General features: G+C 37.0%; 1 protein-coding gene across 4 annotated transcripts in view; it reads right to left on the bottom strand.

Moving 5' to 3' along the window:
- SYNE2 (spectrin repeat containing nuclear envelope protein 2) overlaps positions 1 to 25,172 on the bottom strand; it is a 268,443-nt gene that overhangs the window by 189,294 nt on the left and 53,977 nt on the right. For all 4 annotated transcript variants that reach the window (XM_038544908.1, XM_038544909.1, XM_038544910.1 and 1 more), the window contains exons 13-27: positions 24,846 to 25,008; positions 23,076 to 23,154; positions 22,629 to 22,816; positions 20,806 to 20,970; positions 19,796 to 19,945; positions 17,871 to 18,041; positions 11,748 to 11,906; positions 11,249 to 11,422; positions 8,284 to 8,418; positions 6,706 to 6,864; positions 3,987 to 4,198; positions 3,751 to 3,841; positions 2,832 to 2,950; positions 2,491 to 2,617; positions 820 to 977 (exon numbers count right to left, since the gene is read on the bottom strand). In XM_038544908.1, the coding sequence (XP_038400836.1) occupies positions 820 to 977; positions 2,491 to 2,617; positions 2,832 to 2,950; positions 3,751 to 3,841; positions 3,987 to 4,198; positions 6,706 to 6,864; positions 8,284 to 8,418; positions 11,249 to 11,422; positions 11,748 to 11,906; positions 17,871 to 18,041; positions 19,796 to 19,945; positions 20,806 to 20,970; positions 22,629 to 22,816; positions 23,076 to 23,154; positions 24,846 to 25,008 (2,250 nt within the window). The remainder of the gene's footprint in view (positions 1 to 819; positions 978 to 2,490; positions 2,618 to 2,831; positions 2,951 to 3,750; positions 3,842 to 3,986; positions 4,199 to 6,705; positions 6,865 to 8,283; positions 8,419 to 11,248; positions 11,423 to 11,747; positions 11,907 to 17,870; positions 18,042 to 19,795; positions 19,946 to 20,805; positions 20,971 to 22,628; positions 22,817 to 23,075; positions 23,155 to 24,845; positions 25,009 to 25,172) is intronic.

Genomic DNA, 25,172 nt, shown 5'->3' with positions numbered 1-25,172 from the left:
TAACTTTTTTTTTAAAGATTTACTTTTTTTTAGATAGAGAAAAAGAGAGAAAACAAGTGGGGGAGGGACCGAAGGAGAGAATCCTTCAAGTAGACTCTGTTGAGTGTGAAGTCCAACACAGGGCTTGCTCCCACAACTCATGAGACCATGACCTGAGCCGAAACCAAGAGTCACATGCTCAACCAATTGAGCCACCCAGGCAGCACCCCCCCCCTTACCTTTTGAGATAAATACTGAATGTAATTTAACTTTGCCTTTGATGACAAAGAAATGTTATTACAAATACTAATTATTTTATTAGTGAAAATAGAATTCAAAGAAATAGGCTCTACTGATAATAAATTGAAATACATGACCTTGGACAAATAACACATAGACTGAGCCTCCATTTCCTCGTATGCAAAATGAGGATATCTTGAGGAAACCCATCCTATGTACAGGGAGGGGATAAGAACAGAACTCTTGCTTTGGAAATGGTAAAATCAAGACCCAGAGAAGTTATGTGACATGGCTAAATTCATGCCCAAGGGCAGATGGGGGCAGTGGGGGGCGGGGGTGGGGGGCAGGAAGGGCAGAGTATGGCCTTTGGAGCTCAACAGAGTAAGTTCCACCAAAATCTCTGGCAGTGGGGTGGCTTGGTTATATTGTTTAACCTCTCTGAGTATCAGTTTCCTCATCAGTAACATAGCAATCATGGTAGCTTCTCTCACCAGGGTTGTGACAACTAAATACAATAGCATACTTAGTATAGTACTATCCTGGCTTAAAATACCATTAAAAATTCAATAAATTCATGGTTAATAGATCTCAGAATTATACCTGGTATTAAGAGTCATCTGAAACTCTCTTTCTTTTTCCTTTAATTTGTCTCTCATGTTACTTATAAAAGGCTTCTTTACATCACTGTCAAGCTCTTCTAACTTCAATGAAGTGATTTCGAACTCTTTCCAGCAAGCATCAATTTCATTTTTTAAAACCTAGGTGAAACACATTAATCTATCAACTAGTGGGTTAACAGGCACAATTATTCTGTTCTTACAAAATGAGGCATTTGCCAACTATTTTGCCAACTATTAACAGAGTTTTATATGAAAATATATTAAAATTATTTTTATATCTAATTAAATTAATTGAATTTAATTTTAAATACATTTTTAAAATATCTTCCAACCATCTACAAATGAAATATCCTTCAGGGAACAATGATCTTAACTACTCTCAGAAGTCCCATTCAATGAAGTCAAGGAATCCAAACTCCCTTCCCAAAAGTAGGTACACAGAATACAATTCAGAAAGATACATTTAAGAACAAATATTCTAGTTCTTCTAGATAATAAATCTTTGTTTATCCATAACTGAAAAACAAAACTAGAGTGAACCAAAACGTTTCTATCACATAAGAAGTGAATGGAATTAAATTATGATTTATAATTAAACACCTAAAAATTCAATAATATTCTAGCTCCTTATCTTTTTGATGGTGATTTTTTGTTTTTAAAGGCACTGATCATTATAATGCTGATCATTATAATGTGTTCTTCACCTTTCCCATGGATTATCATAGCTTTTATAACCAATTCATTATTCAGTTACTGGAGTAAGGTCTCAAGACAGTTTCTTAATTGTGATGAAAATGTGCTAAATCCATCACTTGAGCAACACAGATTTTAACATATTAATTCTGCTTACTCAGATGGAAAATAGAGAGGAGTCAGATGGTAGAGTGTGATTCCAGAACTGGCATCATAAAGGAAAGATAACTATAAAATATGGGAGGGCACTATAGGCTCTTCCTTGGCCCTTTTCTCCACCTGATGGATTTTCTATGAGGGTTCATTCTAATGCTCTTCCAAGCATACAACAGTGCTGCACTGCACAGATTGCCTTCAAAATAAGGAAGATATTTATTTGTAGGGCTTACAACTAACACTAGTTAATTTTTTCAGTAGCTCCTGAACCAAATGGCTCTCCACAAGATTATCCATTGCTCAGAATAAAAAATCCCGCCACCGCTGGCCCCTTCCTCATCATCCCAACATTAGATAGACAATATTGACAACTTAGTCAGGATGATGATAAGAAATAAATATTCAGAGTCACTGGTTTTTTCATGTATTATTAATTTTAGAGCAACACAGTTGGACTACTGGTTGAAATTGCCTTTGAACACATTGTTTTGAAAAATTCTTTTGTAGCCCTCATTCTCATCCTAAACATAATCCAAAACTCTGCGAGCCACAGTATCTTGAGCACCAAATCAGAGCATGAGCAATAAATAAGGACCCCAAAACAAAGTCTTTCCCAGGGTTGACACCTGAATGCAAATCATTCTCTGAAACAGAATGACATTAGAAATGCAATCCAACAAAGAGAATTCTTTGGAAACATCTAGCATATGTGACCTCAACAAAAACAGTGAATTCTATACTCATGGTGAGATTATTTTCTAATAATAGATAAAACTTCTCTAACAGTATTTTCAGTAATTACCCGTAGATCTGTCAGTTTATCCTGCAGACAAGCACTACTCCTTTCCTTGTCACTGGAGAAATCAGAAATTATTCTGAATTTGTTCTTTTCTAGGTACAGCTCAAGATTTTCTCTGTGCATATCATGCCTAGAAAAAAATTAAATGCAACGTCACTTATTTTTAACAGTAAGACAAAACATGTTTTTAATTACTATCAATTATACAAGAGGGAATTTCTGCTTAAGTTACTGGACCACGTGCCAAGATTATGACTAATGGGTTATAAATTTATATGAAAGTGTAACATGTTTGCATTAATGGAAGATTTTTGGTGGATTTTCCAGTTACATAAAGGGGTTACCTCTCTTGTAAACTACTGAGAGCTGCATTGTGATCCTTTTCATACTTCTTCATAAAGTTTTCTTCCGGTTGAGGCTTTAACTTGGATTCCAGGCTAAAATTTTTAATCGAATCCATTGCCTAAGTAAATATGCAAAATAGTAAACATAATATCTTCAATATACTTAAGTATCTGGAAAAGATAAATACTTTATAACATAAAGGTATGTCACTAATTCTTTATACCCAAACCAGGAGATAGTACGATTTACCTGAGGCTTCTCAGCTCTAAGAGAGGCCTTCCCCTGGGACAAAGGAGATTTATGACACTGAATCTCACCTTCTAACTGGTATGTCAGCACAGAAAAGGTATTCTCCCAACCCCTAAATACTGTCTCTGCCAGAGACGAAAGCAGACAGAAGCCTAGCATGCAGAAGCAGACCTCTGAAGTCAAAAACACCTTATTCTCTCCCCACAGCCTCTGACTGGCAGTCTAGTCCACAGTCCATGCCCTCTTACTGAAAATTCAAGAATTCAGAAAATTCAATTCCCAAGAGAAGTAAAGGACATTATACTGAGAAAAAGACAAATGATAAATGAACTAGTTCATCTCAATGAAGCTGAGGCATCTGTACAGATTAAACTCCAATCTTGTACCCTCAATAGGAATGTGTACAACGTGTATTCATAATGGCTACAAATGGTCTCTTTCTGAAAGAACTGTTTGTATCCTCAGAGGAAGATAAAGTGACACTCACTATATATATACATCGTTATATTGTAATTATTGGGGGGAAAATCCCATTTTTAAATGGGAATTCTCAGCTGATAAAAAAATATTCAGATAATTAACACCAACAATTAATGAGAAGTGGATTACAGTACACTTGGCCTTTTTTCATTAGGTTTGTTTCTAAAATACATTATCCACATTTAACACCTTTTCAGTTGATGGCTGATTCTCTGATTTTACAGATGGCACCTCACTGTGGGAATCCCTTCCTCCATTCTCAGATGGGTTTGTGGTCTCCCTAAGGAGGAATCAAAATTGCATATTAAAATAGAGGAAGAAAAATAAAGACCAAAAGAGAAAAAATAATACTCCTTTCATTTGATTTTGCAAAAAGCTTTATCTTGTTTTTCCCTAATGTGTAGTTATTCTTACGAAGCACTAACTTGTTTTTTGACGTGCCTCCCATCGTGGGTTGCAGTGTCATATGAATCTCAGAAGCACATTTCCTAAGTCTTTCTATCTTTTGTTCATAATCTTTGAGTGCTCTCCTCACTTCTTGTTGACTCTTCTGTGAAGTCAGCTCTTCACATAACTCCCGCAGGACATCCATGTGGTGATCTAGCTGGTACAGACTGGCTTCCTCAGAAAAGCAGGCCTGATTGAGGAAATAAAGCAGGAAATGTGTTTCAAATGAGTGTACATGATTAGTCCATAAGGATTAGAAACTAACAGAGTGTTTTACTAACACACACATTCTTTTTATAGGCCATCCACACTGTGCCTGGTATAGTAATGGGCACTGGAGAACCAAAAATGAGGAAGTCAGCCCAAAAGGGATTCAGCACAGTCTAGTAATGTGCTCAATGAAACCGGAACATGTCACCCCAAAATATGCCTCTTTTTTTTAAGTGATCTCTCTGCCCAAAGTGGGGCTCAAACTCATGACCTCAAGATCAAGAGTCTCGTGCTCTATGGACTGAACCAATCAGATGGCCCCCCAAATACACCTTTTTGAAAGTGAAAATTATTTTGAGCTAAAGGCAATTAAGAAGCAGTGAAGACAGAAAAAGCTGCCTGCTTTCTGCCTAGTGGTGGGAAATAAAATATTTTTATTAGAGGTAGACTCTCATCGGCCCAAAGATAGTACCAGACAAATCTACAAGCAAATCTTGTTAAACTAACCCTTAACTCTGTCTTGTCAGTTCTTCACAAATGTATGGCCTCTTTGTCTAAAAGGTCTAAAAAATTCTTTGGATCTGCATTCTCTTGTGAAGGCTCCTGTGTGCATGCCACAATTCAATAAAATATGTATGCTTTTCTCCTGTCCATCTGCCTTTGTCAGTTTCATTTCCAGGGACCCTAGTAGGTAGAGAAAACTTTTTCCTCCCTGACAGTAGTCACACATACTGTGCAACAAGTGTCATGACAGAGTCACTGCCTACCTAAAGGAATCAGAAAAAACCTACCTCACATGTGGGAACATGTGATGCAGAAAAGGAGAGAGATGCAGAAAGAACAAGTATGAGTCCTCCAAGTGAAAGGAGAGAGAGGTCATTCCTACCAGCAGGAACAGCCAAGTTTTTTACTCTTGGCTCCAGACATTCTGAAAGAACAGCAATCTAGTGTGGCTGGAGGGCATGGCACAGAAGGAATGCTGAAGGCATGTCCTGCGGCCAGACTGCCAGGACCTGCCTGGCTTCTAAGGAGCCTGGAGATGTTCTGAGAGTGAGGGTTAGCCAGTGACATAGGATTTGCAGTTCAGAAGCATCTCTCTCGTGATGGGTCTGGAAGATGATGCAGCCATCATCACATGGGAGAATAACCCAGGTTGAGGGCATGATAACAGTGGTGGAAAGGAAGGAAATGAAGCAAGTGTTCTGAAGAGTAACCAATGAGGCCTGGCAACCAACTCTGTCACAGATAAGCGGGAAGGAAAGGGCACCGGGAAGAAGTGAGTTTGCAGGCACACTGACCTTCATGACCAACAGACACAAGAGGAAGCAAAGTTTGAGAGGAGATATTATTGGCTGGTTTTGAACATGCTGAATGGGAGGTCTCTGAGGAACACCAATGACATCTACTCAGAACCTAGATCTCAGAGGAAAAACTCAACAGGAGATAGAGATTTAGGCACTATCATTATAGAGAGGGTTTCATCATTAAAACTTCGGGGGGGGGGGTGTGCCTGGGTGGCTCAGTTGGTTAAACTTCTGTCTTTGGCTCAGGTCATGATCCTAGGATCCTGGGACAGAGTCCCACATCAGGCTCCCTCCTCAGCAGGGAGTCTGCTCTTCCCTCTGCCTCTGCCCCTCCCCCTGCTTGTGCACTTGCTCTTTCACTCTCTCACTCAAAAAATTAATAAAATCTTAAAAAAAAAAACACAGAGCATAAAAACCCCTAGAGCAAGCATGAAACCAGCCAAAAATGGAAATTCTCAAAACAAAAACATTAAGATAACACAATGAAAACAGAGAGAAATTTGTAGGGTGCCTGGCTGGCTCAGTCGGTAGAGCATGTGACTCTTGATCTCAGGGTCGTGAGTTTGAGCCCCATGTTGGGTGTAGAGATTACTTGAAAAAATAGAGAAATTTGTGAAGGACACTAAAAAGAAGCTTCTCCCTTCCCCAAAAAAATAATAAAATAAGGAAAATCAAGAGAGATTGATATTGGGAAAGCCACAGCAGTAGAAAGTCTAAAAGAAAGAAGAGGGGTCAGTGCTATCAAATAAACAAAAGCAATCATATAGGGTGGGGGCCAGAGAGAGATCATGAGATGTGCCCCAAGAGCTTATATCCTGATTTGCTATCTTTTCCAAAAGCAGCACTTCTAAGGACATCGTGTCCCCTCAAAATCAAACTGTGGGTGCTTTAGCAACAGGTGCCATGTTTGTAACCAGAGTCTCAAGGACAGGGACCTTGAGATACAGAGCAAGGAAAGTCATGAAATAGTAACTTGATGCTGAATTTTTCTCACTTCTTAAAAAGCAAGCAGCACAGGCTGTATGTAGTGAGAGCTCGAACCCCCTAAGGGATAGTTCCCAGGGGACGAGAGAGGGCTGAAGCAATTTTTAGAGTAAATTTTATCCGAGGCTAAAGACACACACAACCATGTAAAACAAACTCCAAAATAATGACAGCATTTAAATGGAAACAGGTGGTTTACCTCGTGTTCCTTGATGAGACCCTTGGTCCTCCCTCTGCGGATTAGTTTCTTTTCTTTATTTATTTGTTTTTCAAGTTTTGAAATATTGTCATTGAGTTTCTCCTTTTCAATGTCTATTTTCAGTTGTTGAATATACAAAGACATCTCTTGATGAAGAGACTGAAAAGAAAAGAAAAGAAAAGAAAAGAAAAGAAAAGAAAAGATGCCCACAGAGGCACACGGTAACTATGGGCAAAGAATACATTGAAAAGATTTTCATCAAAAACCCAATAAAAATATTTGCAATAACAAAAGATAGAAAGAAAATTTTAATGGCATTTTGGTTTGTCCTTGTGTCTTTGGGGAGGATGTTTTAAAATATACCAGACCCAGAAATGTATATTCTTTTTCTTTCTAACAACTAAAAATGTGTGTTAGCTATGAAAGACATGTTAAGAGAACAGAAAGCCAGCTGCAGACATAGAAAAAATGTATACAAAACACAGAGCTGAGAAATAACACAGAACTGTATTGTGTCTCCAGGACAGGATTCTGAAGTAGGAAAAAAAGACAGTAACTGTGGAAATATGAATAAAGTATAAATGGAAGTAAATAATGTATCAATATTAGTGCATTAATTGTGACAAAGGTAATACATTAACGTAAGATGATGATAATCGGAGAAACTGGGCATGGGGTATACTGGAACTCCCTACATTATCTTTATAATAATTCTGTGAATCTAAAATTGCTCTAAAATTTAAAAGTTTTTTTAAATGTGTTTTAAGAACATCTTTAATAGTAGACATTCAATTATATTACCTTATTTTCTTCCTCCCTCTCTCCAGACACACACACTGAATATGAATCACTCTTTATTAAACACAATCTCTGTGGCAGGGGCCTTAGATAAATCCTTGCAATAATCGTGCCAAGTAGTTGGGGTTATCCCCACTTTATCCGCGAACTTCCTAAAAGTTAAACAATTTACCCAGGGTCTAGCTGGGGGAACCTAGGTCTGTCTGCCACTAAGGCCCACGCCTACTTCACTAGGAAACTCTGTGTGTGTGTTTGTGTGTGTGTGTGTGTGTGTTGATACGTTGTCTCAGTTGGGATCCAACTAGGGACCCAAGAAACACTAAATATTTAACGCAGAGTGAACTAAATGCAGATAACTGATTACGCAAGAGATGAAAATGCAGAGAAGTCAGAGAGGGGACCATAAGGCAATCCAGAGAAGAGCACTGCCATGAGGCTGCTACTACTGCTGGGCTGGAGGCTTCGGAGGAGCCCAGACAGAAGGGTCATCAGAAACTGGAACCATGAAACCCACAGCCAGGGGAGATGCAACTGCCAGAGACACTGTCCCAGAGAAGGACTTTCACTTTGGACTCTCCCTTCTTCCCCCTCCAATCACTCTCTAATCTCTAAACCGTGGTGTCATTGGCTGAACAGAGAAGCCAGCTGGTGCCTGGGAACCGCAGGATCAGTGTCGCTGTGATGCCAAGAACACAGGAGAACTGCCAGCAATGACTAGAGACAAACAACCCCAGGGGCAGATCTAGAAGCAGAACCTCCAATCCACGTGCATGTTCTTACCTCCCACTTGGCACGGGCACTTCTACTCTTTTCTTCCAAAGATAGCTTCACATCCTCGGTTACATTATTTTTCAGTTCTTCAACAGCTTTCAAATACTTGACCAGACTTTTAGAATTAAGAATTATTAGTGCTTCCTAAAAAAGAGAATACAAATGGAAACATGAAAGCCCCATTCTACTGCCACGTCCTCCAAGCTAATTTTGGTAGGTCTTTTACAGGCACAACTAGGAAAGGACTTTTTTTTTTTTAAGATTGTATTTATTTATTCATGAGACACACAGAAAGAGACAGGCAGAGACACAGGCAGAGGGAGGAGCAGGCTCCATGCAGGGAGCCCGATGTGGGACTCGATCCCGGGACCACAGGATCACGACCTGAGCTAAAGGCAGACTCTCAATCACTGAGCCACCCAAGTGTCCTGGAAAGGACTTTTTGAAGACTATGAAGATTTAGGGGAGACTTTTTGTAAAGGAAGGTTGATATTCCTTTTGCAACTCTTTTCAATTATTTTGAAAAGAATTGCAAAATACTTATTATTCAAATGTAGTTAAGCATTTGAGGACCACATAGACTTCCTTAGAATATTGAAAATGACTTTCATTACCCCTCTGATAAATAATTAAAAGGATTATTGTTCAGGGTAATGAGCCACTGGCACTGTTTCCTCTAAAATTCTTAAGTACTGGTGAGCGGAGGACCATACTTCATTAACAATACAATATGAAGAATATGCTAGCAAGTATTAGACATTAGTGTTGCAATGAGACACAATTCATGGTAGGATTAATAGGAAAAGATTTAATCTTGTGCATAAGCATTTTTATGCTGTAACAAGTCACCATTACCTTATAATCAACTTCAAAGTTTTGCCCAGGGCCAACCACACTAGCAGTCCTGCCCCAGAGAGAGAGCAGCAGTGGACAGAGATGTATCTGCTCCTTACCTCACACTTACCTGCTCTTATGGAGTATGACTGGCAATTACCTGCCAGAGACCTAGTTTACTTAACTAGCAAATGACAGAACAAAGAATAGTTGGGGCTTATGAAAGAGGCAAAAAAACCTACAGGAGGCAGAAGACAGTTGTCATTCTAAGGAATAAGGCAATTAAGCAGAGTGGAAATTCGCTTGTGCCCTCCTAACATTAGGGGCCTACTACAGAAAAGGCACGATGCTGAGCCACAGACCCTCTTCAAAAGCCTCTGTGAGGATTGCTAGATTGATGACCTAGGGAGATACTCTTAGCCTATATGCTGGCAGGAGGCTCCTACTATTCCCATGTTCCTGGAGTCCCAGGGGTCTCGGGGCAGGACCTGGAAGGGCAGGGATCTTACTTTGGTTGTGAAAATGGATCTCCTTTACTAAATGCCAGCGATAAAAGGAGGGGGAAGCCCTGCCTCCAACTCTAAAAGTCAGGGGGTCAGGAGGAGGAAAACGGTGCCAGGCTGACACCTCTACCTCCCCTCTCTGGTGGAGAAGGGGCCTGGAGCCTCCATGGTTTCTCTGCCTTCTGCCTCTCCTAAATTGACCATAGCAGCACCCTGACATCCAGCCTATTGATTATTTATGAGAACCATTGACTCTGTAAGGTCAGTTTAGCTCTCTCAGCAACCTGGGAATAGAGTGGTAAAAAAACCACAAAGGTAACTTGTCAAAGGTGGTGACTAGCAACATGCAAACAGCATAGATCAGGCTTGGAGGTCATGGGAAAAGCAGAGTTGAGATGGCTAATAACAGGTACGGTCTGGTTCAGATTCCAGAAAGCTACAAGAGGACTAAGGCCCAGAAAAGTGAAGGAGGCCACAACGAGAATAAAGAGGTTCCTTCTCTAAAGAGTCAGGGCGGTGCCCCCAGATGCCTAACTCATCTTATTTTTTAAGTTTTTAAAAAAGATTTTATTTATTTATTCATGAGAGACACACAGAGAGAGGCAGAGACAGGCAGAGGGAGAAGCAGGCTCCCTGCAGGACTCCATCCCAGGACCCCAGGATCACGACCTGAGCCAAAGGCAGATGCCTGACCACTCAGCCACCCAGGCATCCCACCTAACTCATTTTAAATGTTCAGTAAGTATGGGAAATGTTGAATAAATTAATGAACAAAAGGACACATATCACTCTATCTCTCTGATGTGTCCAGTGGTAGAGACCTTGTCTTATTTTTACTTTATATCCCCCCAAGCACCTCTCATGGTGTTAATTAATAGTGACTCTGGTTTGCACACATCTTCAGCTGCCTATCAAACCAGAAAAAAGCAACCTGAAACTGTCTCCATAGAGAACATCATCATTGGAACTTTATCTGCCCGTAAGCATATATCCACCATGAACTTCAATCAAAGCATTTTAACAATAAAAGTGTTATTTTACATTCAGAGAATTTTACCTATTCCAAGTCCCTTTATTTGTCTTATTTTCATTTAAAGTCTCACAACAAATTTAGCAGCTGGAATTATTATGCCCATTTTACTAATTTAAAAACCAAGAGAAATTAAATTCATGCTCAGTATGTTAGAATCAGTTGTGCTCTTGACACTCTACCACTGAGTCTATTCAGTAGGTCCATGATAAAATTTAAATTGAAAAAATTCTTCATGGGTGGCCTGGGTGACTCAGCAGTTGAGCATCTGCCTTCGGCTCAGGGTGTGATCCTGGAGTCCCAGGATCAAGTCCCACACTGGGTTCCCTGCATGGAGCCTGCTTCTCCCTCTGCCTGTTTCTTTGACTCTTTCTCTCTGTGTCTCTCATGAATAAATAAATAAAATCTTAAAAAAAAAAAAAGAAAAGAAAAAATTCTTCATGCTAATGTATATTTTTAATAATTTCTGGGAACAACATATAAAACTGGGAAAATTTTTAAAGTTACGATAATTTTGTTTATAATTACAGTGATGAAAATATCTTGAACCCCATTGAGATAGGTAGGTAGTAACAAATAGCCTACATTTGACGGTTGAGAGTCCCACCTTGTATTTTGAAATCAGTCCACTCCGGCTTTCTTTTTGTCCAAGTAATTGCTCAGCCCTTGTCATGTATGATTCAAGTTCCTTCTGTGATTCCTCCACCCTCAGCTTGACATCCAAGTTTGGTGAAGCATCAGTTGAGTTTTTTAACACTGCAATTAATTTTACCATGTTGATCTGCAAAGAAAAAAAAAAAAAATTCTCAACACCTGGCCCAGCTTTTTAATAAATATAATAAAATAAAATAATAAAGTCATAAAATAATAAATATGTTCTTTTAGTAGTAACTCTCATTTTCCCGCTAGACATAGAATATCCTATTTATTATATTAATATTTCTAATATACTCTAAATTATTTAAAACACATATGTATAATACAAAAGTAATATTTTACAAAACATTTCCAACCTCCAGGGCAATCCCTCCCCCCACATCCCCCTCCTCCCGCAGACCACTCGGTTTTAAAGACCAATTCACTAATAGGAAATATTAAAAAGAGACCTGAACTTTCTCTTTAGCTTCTTGAATCTTTGTCTGAAGCCCAACTGTGAGAACATGTTGCAAGGACTCCTGGCTCGAAATATTTTGCACATCCATTTGTAAGGTATCTTCGGTTCTAGAGACTAGCTCTTCGTACATAGAGCCTTTGGCAATAAGATGCTATTAAAACAAAATGAGGCCATAACAAATATTCTGAATATATGTTAAACATTACCCTTAATCTCATCAGGAAATCATAAAAAGTTAATTATTCATCCAAAATGAGGTAAACTTGTACTTTCAAAATATTATTTTAAAAATTCATCTTGGAGGTACCTGGGTGCCACAGTCAGTTAAGTGTCTGCCTTCAATTCAGGTCATTATCTCAGTGTCTTGGATCTAGCCCTGCATCGGGCTCCCTGATCAGTGGGGAGTCTGCTCTCCCTCTTCCTCTGCCCCTCCCCCTCACTCATGTTTTCTATCACTCTCATATAAATAAATAAAAATCTTTTTAAAAATAATAAAATAAAAATTCATTTTGAAACTTTATATTAGTACAGATTCTGAGAAACAGTCTTGCACAGATTATTCTTTATACAGTAAGTACTTCAATAAACTAAAGCCTAGAAGTAATTAATACAATGCCAATAGACAGAAAGTAAGTTGAGAGGGTAGCGATAAACCTTAAAATGAAGTTGTTCTAGGTCAAATCAGTTGGAAGGAAATTCAATAAGTGTTACTGGAGAAAATGGCTATTGGAAAAGAAATCTTTTTGAACCATGCTTCTACAACATACTAAAAATAAATTTCAGATGGATCAGAAAGTTACATATAAAGTAGGAAACTGGGATCCCTGGGTGGCGCAGCGGTTTAGTGCCTGCCTTTGACCCAGGGCGCTATCCTGGAGACCCGGGATCGAATCCCACGTCGGGCTCCCAGTGCATCGAGTCTGCTTCTCCCTCTGCCTCATTCTCTCTCTCTCTCTCTCTCTCTCTCTCTCTCTTTCTCTCTCTCTCTCTCTCTCTCTCTCTGTGACTATCATAAAAAAAAAGAAAAGAAAGAAAGAAAAAGTAGGAAACTACAAAACAGAAGAAATTATCCATGAAAACTGATCTACTCTCAGTTTTCATGGGTAGGAAGGGGGCTTTTTAGGGATAAGAGTAGGAACATAAATATAAAAATTTTCTATGTAAAATAAACAACTTAAAAGTCAACAACTTGGTAACAATACTTGCCACATAAATGAAAACGTGTCATGACTCAAAGAGCTTATAAATTCAATAAGAGAAGATCTAAGATCCCACAGAAAATTCAGAAAACACATGAACAGATAATTCACAGAAACAAATGGCTGATTCATACATAAAAAGATAGTTCAACTTTACATGTAATTAAATAACTACAAATTAAAATAATAACAAGGTGCCCCTTTGCAGTTATCAAATCAGCACAAAAATTTTTAATTACAATTTATTGTTGGTATGAGTATAATAAAATAGAAACTACATTGTTTGATATCAACTAAGTAAATGCTGATTTTATTTATCTTAGAGCAGTGGCATCACGGTGATGATGGGTAAGAAGAGAAGCTTTTTCTTTACAGTCTGTACCTTTCCATTCTTGAGTTTTTTATTTGAGCTTTTGTTATTTTTATAATTAAAAAAAGGAAAAATTAAAATTATAAATGAATGTACTAATTGTAGAACATTTAAATGATGCACAGTTTTCTATGGATAAAAAAAGCATAAAGTATAAAAAAGCAACTTTTAATTTATTTTTATTGATGTAAATTCAACTTGCCAACATATAGTACATCATTAGTTTCAGGTGTAGTTTTCAATCATTCATCAGTTGTATCTAACACCCATTGATCATCTCATCATGTGCCCTCCTTAATGTCCATCACCCAGTTACCCCATACGCCCTGCTCCCCCTTCAGCATTCCTCAGTTTGTTCCCCAGAGTTAAGAGTCCCTCATGGTTTGTGTTTTTCTCTGATTTTTCCGCATTCAGTCTCCTCCCCTTACCCTATGGTCCCTTGCACTATTTTTTATACTCCACATATCAGTGAAACCATATGATAATTGTCTTTCTCCAATTGACTTATTTCACTTAGCATAATACCCTTCAGCTCCATCCACATCAATGTAAATGGTAGGTATACATCCTTTTTGATGGCTGAGTAATATTCCAGTGTGTGTGTGTGTGTGTGTGTGTGTGTGTGTGTTTTATCCATTCATCTGTCAAAAGACATCTTAGCTCCTTCCACACTTAGCTTCTAACCACAGTTTGATTATTGTGGACATTGCTACTATCAACATTGGGGTGCAGAAGCCCCTTCATTTCACTTCCTCTGTATCTTTGGGATAAATACCCAGTAGGGCACTTGCTGGGTCATAGAGTAGCTCTATTTTTAACTTCTTGAGGAACCTCCACACTGTTTTCCAGAGTGGCTGCACTAGCTTGCATTCCCACCAACACTGTAAGAGGGTTCCCCTTTCTCCACATCCTCACCAACACTTGTTGTTTCCTGTCTTGTTAATTTTAGCCATTCTAATTGGTGTAAAGTAGTATCTCATTGTGGTTTTGATTTGTATTTCCCTGATGACAGGTGATGTGGAGCATGTTTTCATGTGTCTGTTGGCCATTTGCATGTCTTCTTTGGAGAAATGTCTGTCCATGTCTTCTACCCATTTCTTGACTGGATTGTTTGTTTTTTGGGTATTGAGTTTGATAAGTTATTTATAGATTTTTGGATACTAGCCCTTTATCTGATACGTCACTTGCAAATATTTTCTCCCATTCTGTACATTGCCTTTTGGTCTTGTTGACTGTTTCCTTTACTGTGCAGGTTTTTATCTGGATGAAGTCCCAACAGTTCATTTTTGCTTTTGTTTCCTTTGTCTTTAAAGACACGTCTTTCAAGAAGTTGCTGTGGCCAACGTCAAAAAAAAATTGCTGCCTATGTTCTCCTCTAGGATTTTTGATAGATTCCTATCTCACATTTAGGTCTTTGATCCATTTTGAGTTTATCTTTGGTATGGATTTAAGAGAATGGTCTAGTTTCATTCTTCTGCATGTGGCTGTCCAGTTTTCCCAACACCATTTATTGAAGAGATTGTCTTTTTTCCACTGGATATTCTTTCCTGCTTTGTCGAAGATGAGTTGATCATAAAGTTAAGGGTCCATTTCTAAGTTCTCTATTCTGTTCCATTGATCTATGTGTCTGCTTTGTGCCAGTACCATGATGTCTTGAGATCACAGCTTTCTAATATAGCTTGAAATCAGGCATTATGACACCACTGAGAAATAGCCAGGAATTGTCTGGCTATTTGAGGTCTTTTCTGGTTCCATACAGATCTTAGGATTATTTGTTCTAACTCTGTGAAAAATGTGCATGGTATTTTGATAGGGATTGAGTTGAATGTGTAGATTGCTCTGGGTAGCATAGACATTTTAACAATAGTTCTTCCAATCCATGAGCATGGAATGAATGCTTTTCCATCTCTTTATGTTTTCCCCAGTTTTTCTCATAGGTGTTCTGTAGTTCTTTTTTTTAAAAAAAGGTTTTATTATTTATTCATGAGAGACAGAGAAAGAGAGGCAGAAACACAGGCAGAGGGAGAAGTAGGCTTGCTGCAAGGAGCCCAATGTGGGACTCAATCTCGGATCCTGGGATCATGCCCTGAGCCAAAGGCAGATGCTCAACTGCTGAGCCACCCAGGCATCCCTATGTAGATTTTAGAGTACAGATCCTTTGCCTCTTTGGCAAGGTTTATTCCTAGGTATCTTACAGTTTTTGGTGCAATTGTAAATGGGATCGATTCTTTAATTTCTCTTTCTTCAGTCTCACTGTTACTGTACAGAAATGCAACTGATTTCTGTGTATTGATTTTGTATCCTGTCACATTGCTGAATTGCTATATGAGTTCTACCAACTTTGGGGTAGAGTCTTTTGGGTTTTCCACATACAGTATCATGTAATCAAAAAGCAACCATTTTATGCTCAACATCACTCATTAGCAGGGAAATACAAATCAAAACTGTGATGAAATACCACGTCACAGCTGTCAGAATGGCTAAAATTAACGACATAGAAGACAGCAGGTGTTGGTGAGGTGTGGAGAAAGGGTAACCCTGTTGCACTGTTGGTGGGAATGCAAACTGGTGCAGCCACTCTAGAAAATAGTATGGAAGTTCCACAAAAAGCTGAAAAGAATTTCCCTATGATCCAGCAATTGCACTACTAGGTATTTACCCAAAGGATACAAAACTACACATTTGAAGGAGTACATGCACCCCGATATTTATAGCAGCATTATCAACAATAGTCAAACTATGGGGCGAGCCCAAATGCCCATCAATTGATGAATGGATAGAAAAGATGTGGTGTATATATATGTGCAGATGTAGATATATAATAGAATACTACTCATTCATCAAAAAGAATGAAATCTTGCCATTTGCAACAATGTGGATGGAGCTAGAGTGTATCTGACATATCCTCACTGCCCCTGGAAACAAGAGAATATTTTAATCTCCATTCTGTAGTGGGGAATATAAGTGAAATAAGTCAATCAGAGAAAGACAAATACATGATTATACTCATATGTGGACTTTCAGAAACAAAATGGATGACCATTTCGGAGGGGAAAAAAAGAGAGAGGATGGAAACATATTATGAAGAACTTTACAGAGAACAAACACAACATTGATGGAAGAAGGTGGGTGGAGAATGGGCAAGACGGGTGATGGGTATTAGAGAGAGCACTTGTTACGATGAGCACTGTTGTTATATGTAAATGATGAACCACTAAACTCTACTCCTGAAACCAATATTGAACTGTATGTCAACTAACTAGAATTTAAATTTTTTTAAAAAGCAACTGCTTTAAAAACATTTTTAAAAAATCGTATCACCTGTACTGCTCAGCAATTTGCATTTCTTACTTCACCATATATCTTGCTCTAATAAAGATCTACTTAATTCCTTGTTAATATAAGTATATTCCAGTATGTTTATATTTTCACTGTTTTTTTTTTATTTTCACTGTTTATAAGGGGGATCATTGTTTTTGTTTTGAAATATCTTTAAGATATTGAATTTCTCATTCCTCATTTCTTTCACTAAAATAAATTCCAGATACAGCAAATAAATAAATATAAAAATAAGGTAAAAATAGAAATAAATAAAAGCACTGGCAGATGGCTCAGTTAAGTTTATATAATATTTTCAAAGCAATAAAAATACCATTCTTATATACCATGAGAATGCAAAATACTATATATACACCTTTCAGAAGTTTGGACTTAAAAGAATTACATAAATATTCCTTTATTCCAGGAACTTTCCATCTTGTTGTAATTTATGACATGCTCCATAAATTTTATAGCTGAGCTGGAACTCAGTAAAAACCTCAATTGTAACTTCTTTCCCAGGAGAACTGAATGATATTAAAACAGACTCTTGCTTCATTGCTTTTCAATGAGTCGGACTGCCAAAGAATAAAGACAGAAAGGTTTTAACAACATCCGTCACACTCCCTAAATCAAGGAAGGAAGGAAAAGTAGCTTAATCAATGGGTGAGCTTTCAAAGCATAGATTGTATAATCTCTTATGCCCACATTGCACTGACCTATCTGACATATCCTCACTGCCCCTGGAAACAAGAGAATATTTTAATCTCCATTCTGTAGTGGGGAATATTAGTTCAAGAACTGAGACTCATAAGGTATTATTAATGATCTCCTCATCTATCCTCAGTCTTCAAGCAAAATCTCAGCAAATGATCCAGGGATGACACTTCATGCAATTTTTAAACCTCTAAACAAAGAAAATCAAGCAGTAGTCCTACTACATTTTTTAATGATCTTATTTATTATTTATTTAGAAATAGAGAGAGTGTGCAGGGGGAGGGGCAGAGGGAGGGAGAATCTCAAGCAGACTTCCCACTGAGTGCAGAGCCTGACACGGGGCTCAATCCTAGGACTGAGATCATGATCTGAGACAAAATCAAGAGTCAGACACTCAACAGACTGTGCCACAGGTGCCTCCTATTACTATTTACTTTAAAATCTTATATTTATCTTAATACATAAGTGTACAACTAAGAAATCTGTCCTTTTAATACTTTTACACTCATACCTGCAAAGATTCTTCCACTGAGGCATCTACACCCTCTTGACGTCTCAGAATGTCCAAAAGAGATTTGGTTTCTGCCTCCCAGATTTCCATTTGTCCAATGAGTTTTTCAATCTCTTCAGCCACTTTAAGTTGCCCTGTGAATTCATTTTCTTTTTCACGTTCTTCCCCAGCCTGTTACAACATTCAAAATTATCACTAAGAAGATGGCAACAGTCACAGTATAAAATAAGTTTCAGTTAAAAAAAAAAGTTAAATCTTTTTTTCCTGAATTCAACATAATTCAACATAGTAACTTAAAACCTAGTTTTTGAACAATGATAATAGCACTTTATGATCATATTTATCACCTTAAAAAAGTAAAACATTTGTTCACAGATATTTTCTTAATGAGGGCATCATTCCTATCATTTAGTTACTCTCATCTCCATTTCATAGATAAAAAGATTAAAGGTTAGAAAATTAGGGTAATGACTCTATAGCTATTTCTAAAACTCATATGCAATTTAATTAAATATAACTCTGAGCAACAGCAGTTGCGAAACATCACTAAGAGACTCAGAATCCAGTTTCAACACAATTAAGCCTTTTCCTATTAATAATCCCTCAGTAACCCATAGGTTGTTATGCTACATACTTTACACTTTACACAATAGATACATTCTTAAAGTTGTTGTTAATCAGCTCATATCTTAAATGTATTAAAGGAATATAGTATTCTGCATCATTACATTCTTATATTCTAAAAGCATATTGGACAACTTAAGATCTTTCAAGATTTTTCTCTGATCAGGTCTCCTTATGGTGGGAAACATTGGCACTCCATCACAGCAACTGGCTAAAGCCAGTGAAAAGTTATATAAAGTGAAGTTGGATTCATTATTATTCAGAAGAAGGCACATTTCCCAAATCACAGGCATTATATCTTACATGTGTATGATTTTTTTGGTTCCATAGTCTTCTCTATAATCTAAAGCCATCCTCCAAATTATCCAACAAAACAAGAAATAAAGACTATATTGTCCCCCACTGTAGAGAAAGGAAGCAAGACACAGGCCAGAGGCTAGACCAAAGCTGGACAATCCCTGAGCACAAGTCAAAAGTCATCTGCAGAAAACATCAACTTTGTTTCCACAGCTCAGAAGTCATGACTGCTTCTGCATGTCTGTGAAACTCCTCAGCAAGTGAGAGACACAGACTTGAATCCTGAAGACTCCTTCGTGAAGGCATCCACTAAAGCATTCTAGTGGAAAATGACTATACTTTGAATGTTATCCAATAATTACATTTACCATTATTTCAACAATATGGTTTTATCAAAAGAAAAATAGCCAAGTTGGGGCCCCTAAGTGGTTCAGTTGGTTAAGCATCTGACTCTTGATTTCAGCTCAGGTCTTTTTTTTTTAAGATTTTATTTATTTATTCATGAGAGACAGAGAGAGTGGGGCAGAGATACAGACAGAGGGAGAAGCAGGCTCCATGCAGGGAGCCTCATGTGGGACTTGATCCCAGGACTCCAGAATCACGCCCTGGACTGAAGGCAGGCGTTAAACTGCTGAGCCACCCAGGGATCCCTCAGCTCAGGTCTTGATCTTAGGATCATGAGTTCAAGCCCCTTATTAGGCTCCATGCTGGTTGTGGAATATACTCAAAAAATTTTTTTCAGGGGCATCCAGGTGGCTCAGTCAGTTAAATATCTGCCTTTGGCTCAGGTCATGATCCCAGGGTCCTGTGATGAAGCCCCACATTGGGCTTCCTGCTCATTGGGGAGTCTGCTTCTTCCTCTCCCTTTGCTCCTCCCCTGCTTATGCTCTCTCTCTCTCACTCTATCAAATAAATAAATAAAATCTTTAAAAAAATTTTTAATAGCCCAGCTATTAGTCTATTTTCTATAGACAAATAAAATACATAAAGTATGACTATTTTACCTTTATATTCTCATTATGATTTTCAGGAAGTTCTATGGACATATCTGTTGAAAAATCAACAGTTGGTTTTTCTTCTTTAGATAGCTGAGTATTTTCATAATTGTCAAAATTGGGCTGATCCTGTTTTTTTATAAGTGGCAGGTTCATGTCCTATAAAAAAAGTCAAATATTTAAAGCCCATATTTTTTAATGTAAAGATAATATTATTATCAACAATTGGACATAATATATTCAATATATTTCTGGGATTTATCACTTAGTAACAACATTATAAAGTATGAGCATTTCCCATAAAACACCTCAGTCTCAAATTATTATTAAGAAATAGAAAATTTTAATGAAGTTCAAAAATTATTTATTAAAAGTCTGCTTTTATAAATGTAAAAGCTATATAAAGCTCAGTGTATGTTCTCATGGAGCTTGAAATCTGTAGGCAAAAAATGCTTATGTTGTTCTATAATAGCAAATGAATTTCAACTAGAAATGTCCACACAAAAACTTGTACATAAATGTTCACAGCAGCATTATTCATAAGAGTTAAGAGGGTGGAAAGAAGCCATTGTGCATCAAGTGATCACTGAATAAATAAAATGTTGGTTATCCATACAGTAGATTATTATTTGCCATAAAAAGAAATAAAATACTGAAACCTGCTACAACACAGAAAAACCTTGAAAACATTACCCTAAGTTTAAAAAGACGAGAAATGAAAGACCAGATATTATATGATCCTATCTGCATGAAATATCTAGAATAGGCAAATCTACAGAGACATGAAATAGATTAGTGGCTGCTGGGAAGGCTGGGAGAAAGTGGGAAGTGACTGCTAATGAGTACAGAGATTCTTTAGTAGGTGATAAAAGTGTTCTAAAATTAATGATGGTGATGGCTGCCCAACTCTGAATATACTAAACACCACTGAGTCACATACTTTATATGAGTGAACTGTATGGCATGGGAATTATATCTCAATGAAACTGTTACCAATAAACAAAAATAAAAAAACTTACAAGCTGGGTTTTTGTAATAAATTTTCTCCATCTTTTATTCAGCCTTCTCAGTTCTTTAGAAATAGAGGATCCAACTTCATCATTACTGACTTGAATTAAGAAATTTCCCACTTCATTTAAAGTAGTATGTTCTCTATTCCATTGCGATAGTGTCTCAAAGGGAACCTACACAACATATAAGCAACACGTTTAATGACATAACGTCTTTCCATTACCTACAATAGATCTTTACCAAGGTTGATTCTCAGCAAAAATGAGTATGAGGTTTTTGCAGATATTCTAACCCTTCCCTTTCTTGTTGGACTAGTTCTTCATTCCTAATCACTAATTGGCAGGCATCTGTCATCACTCCTGGTCCTGAACTTTTAGGAAGCATCTGATGTTCTTTCTAAGTGGCTAATGAACTTAGAGCAAAGGTTCTCAAGCATTTATTAGTTCATGGTGCCCTAAATGTCTCAGTAATTTTTTCATAGATTCCTTAGGACAGAAGATTCATCTTATGGGTCTCATTTTCAAGTGGGTCCAAACCACTTGGTAGTTTTTTGCTGCATGATATCCAACAGACTGATACAGTGTCTCCCTCAAAATTTAAATTATCTTGAAAGTCCTCTTTGGCAATTCAGAGTACCTCAGCACAGAGTTTGGGAACTGCAAGGCTTAATGTGTTATTTTTCTCAGTTATGTGAATTTTCATAAAAGATCTTTAATGGAAGGAGCTAAATAATATTATGCTAAGCAAAATAAGTTAGGCAGAGAAAGACAAATACCATATGATTTCACTCATATGTGGAATTTAAGAAACAAATGAGCTAAGGGACAGAAAGAGAGAAACCAAGAAACAAACTCTTAACTATAGAGAACAAATTGATGGTGACCAGAGGGGGAGAGGGCTGGGGGATGGGGGAAATAGGTGAGAGAAGTTAAGGAGGGCACTTGTCTTCATGAGCACTGGATGCTGTATGAAAGTGTTGAATGACTATATTGTACCAATGAAACTAATATTACACAGTATGTTAACCAACTAAAATTTAAATAAAAACTTAAAAAAATATCTTAGAAGAAGTGTTGAAAGTCAAAGATTTGGATTGCTAGTATCACTATAGCTGACAGGAAGAAAGACTCACTAATCCCTCAAGTATGCTTTTTGCATTCCTATACTTAACACATATTTTACTTTCACATAAACAGCCCATTTTCAGCTGAGCACCTTTACCTTCTATTTGGAAAATGTTTAATCTGAGAGGCTGTCTATATCCATATGCAACAGAGGAAAACAAATGAAAGAAAGAAAAGCGACCTCAGAGAATAATCATAAAACCGATTTTTACATGACTAGCAAATGAAAACAATCATGAATTACATTGAAATTTCTTCCATGTCTCTCCACATAGGTCTGAGATATTTTGCATTTTCTTCCTCTAGAAACTCAAGTAGATTTTAGAGCTGAAAGGTATTCACCCAAATGGAAAATAAAACTTTTTAAAATATCAATTTATTTTATTACCTATCTATAAGCTATCAAATACTCCCAGTCTTTTATTTCTTTCCAAAGAATTTAGCAATATATCTTTCAAAAGCTATACTGTGTGTGTGTGTGTGTGTGTGTGTGTGTGTGTGTAAACCTGTGATCAGAAGAAAACTTCCTTTCGGCAATTATATTAGAAAGAAACTAAACTCATTTCAACACCTTGAAGAATTTTGCTATGAATCATGCTTACTGTTCCCTGGCCTCTCATTTTTGGATTGAAAATGAAGATCTCCAAACAAAATGAAAAAAAGAAAGTAAAATTGAGGAGGCACCAGTAGACTGAAAATGAAAATACCTCTTTCATCTGTTCCTTCTTTGTCTCCTCAAAACAAGCCTTGAGTAAGCGAAGATTTTCCACATAAGTAGCCCAACATGTCAGAACTTTTTGTAGAGTGGATTTCACATTATATATATTTTTTCTATACATACAAATGTTATGTTCCACCGCTGTATATTGTTCACTAATATCCTGATGTTGTCCAGCTATAACGGTGACAAAACAAGAAAGTAATCTCAGAAAACAGTTTATTATTAATAAAATACTGTTAAGAAAAAATATTTGCATATTAATTGACAGTGGTAAAATAAATATGTACTCCGACAATATTAAAAGTAAATGCAAGAATTTTCCAAACAAAACACATATGTAAAACCAATTTCTAGAACATTAAGGTATAAAGAAAGTGAAATGGAAAATGCTACTTTTAAGTGATTCCATCAAAAAATAACTGTATGGCTTTACCTAAATTTTTATGGATTTCTTCACATTTTTGAAAGGAAGATTCAAGTTGAGCTAGGAACTCTTTTTCTTCAATAAATTTCTGGGAGGGGAAAGGAAAAAATATATTGACAGTTTTTTACTATTAAAAATGAGCTAAGACATTTATATAAAGACATAAATATTGATGAAGCACTTAGGCACCAAAATTTCTTTAAGGTTTTAATACTATATATTTGGGTAGAAAAGAAGAGCAGTTCATGGAGAAAGACAGTTAAGACCTAGGAGATAGAAATACAAGTATGAATACTATGTAGGTATGAGACCTGACAAAGATTATCTTACTGCAGTGATACGGTTCTACAGTGGTTTTCCTCCTGTGGGAAAAGGCAAGTTAAGTATAGAATTTTCAAAATCTCCTATTTCACACATTTATTAATATTGCATCATTTATATCAGTTTCTCTTACTTCTTATATTATTAATATTGAATAATTTTTATTAGCAATATTAGAGTATGTTGTAAATAGATACCATCCATCACACAAAAACATTTGAGAAACGACCAATAGTCAAATTATGTGTCCTATGCAAGCAAATTCTGCCTTGGAAAAAGAGAGTTAATTAAAAGCTCCTATTTATTTTACACTTATTAGGCACTAATGGTATGATTATTTAAATGGAAAAATGAAAAATCAAAGAAAGAAAGATATTCAAAATCTAGTCTAATTTCAAATGATGCCTTCTATTCATGAATGCACAGTGTTTATTTAAAAAATTTTTTTGTTTAAGAGAGAATCAGAGATAGCAAGAGAGAGCCGAGCAGGGAGCCCAACATGGGACTCCATCATGACCTCATCCAAAGGCAGATGGTTAACTGACTAAGCCACCCACGTGCCCCAGGAATGTAGTGTTTAAATCATTAATTGTGGGATCCCTGGGTGGCGCAGCGATTTAGCGCCTGCCTTTGGCCCAGGGCGCGATCCTGGAGACCCGGGATCGAATCCCACATCGGGCTCCCGGTGCATGGAGCCTGCTTCTCCCTCTGCCTGTGTCTCTGCCTCTCTCTCTCTCTTTGTGTGACTATCATAAATTTAAAAATTTTTTTAAAAATCATTAATTGTAAATAAATCGCTTGCCATCTTGTTTTTCAATTTTTACACCGAAATCTTGGGATTTTTCTTTTTGGTCTCTCATTCCAAAGAGGGAAATAGAAAGAATGATAAGTCCTAACTGTAGAAATGACATTTCTAGGATGCTTTTGTTTTAATTTACAAATGAACATGTTTATATTTAAATCACTGCAACATTTTTTCCCTATAAATTGCAAGAGCTAAACCCTCTCTCCAAAAAAATGCCTCAAGACAAAAGGCACTGTCTTTCCCACTCCTACAACTTGAAAGGCTAAGACCAAATGTTCTAAAAATATATTAATTTTTGAATGAAACTATGAATCTGAGAGGGAAAAAATATTAAACAAGACATCCAGTAAGTGAAAGTTGGAATTGTTAATGAAAATAACATTGAAACTTTTCCTATTATGTTAATTAGCCTGGCTAATTGACTCTCTCCTGCTGAGATAAATAATGCTGTTTTCTCTTTCTTACTCCTCCCAATGTCTGTTATTTGACTACCTGTAATTCTGTTCTCCAGGCAATTTTAAGCTAATGAAAGCTACCAAGAAAACTCATCTCAAAATCTGAAAAGGTGAAGGGAAATTGTGCCAAGGAAGAATGCAAACCCAGCTCCCAGACATGCAGAATACTTTTCTAAGACACAAAATAAAGCAGCTTACATGCCAGTCTTCCAGCAACAATTCCACAGATGCTTTGTTCCCATATTTGATGTTCCAAACATCCAATTTTAATTTCAATTCATCTAGCAAACCAAGAACTGAGCACTTATAGTAATGAAATTCTAGACGTGGAATGAGTTTTTTCCCCGAAATGTTGTTGATTCTGGAAAATATTGCAGGTTTCAGAATTTAACCTAATAGTATTGTCCAAATGCAAGTAATCTGTTTGGCATTTCTAAAATATTGGTTCTTTGGCTTTTTATTTTAAACACATGGAACTCAGATGTATACTCAAATCTTCTTCTGGTTTTGTTTTGTTTTGTTTAA

The sequence above is a fragment of the Canis lupus genome, chromosome 8, assembly GCF_011100685.1.
Source record: "Canis lupus familiaris isolate Mischka breed German Shepherd chromosome 8, alternate assembly UU_Cfam_GSD_1.0, whole genome shotgun sequence".
NCBI lineage: Eukaryota > Metazoa > Chordata > Mammalia > Carnivora > Canidae > Canis > Canis lupus.
Note: the sequence above shows the minus strand (reverse complement) of the source record. Positions and strands in the feature narration are given on the sequence as shown.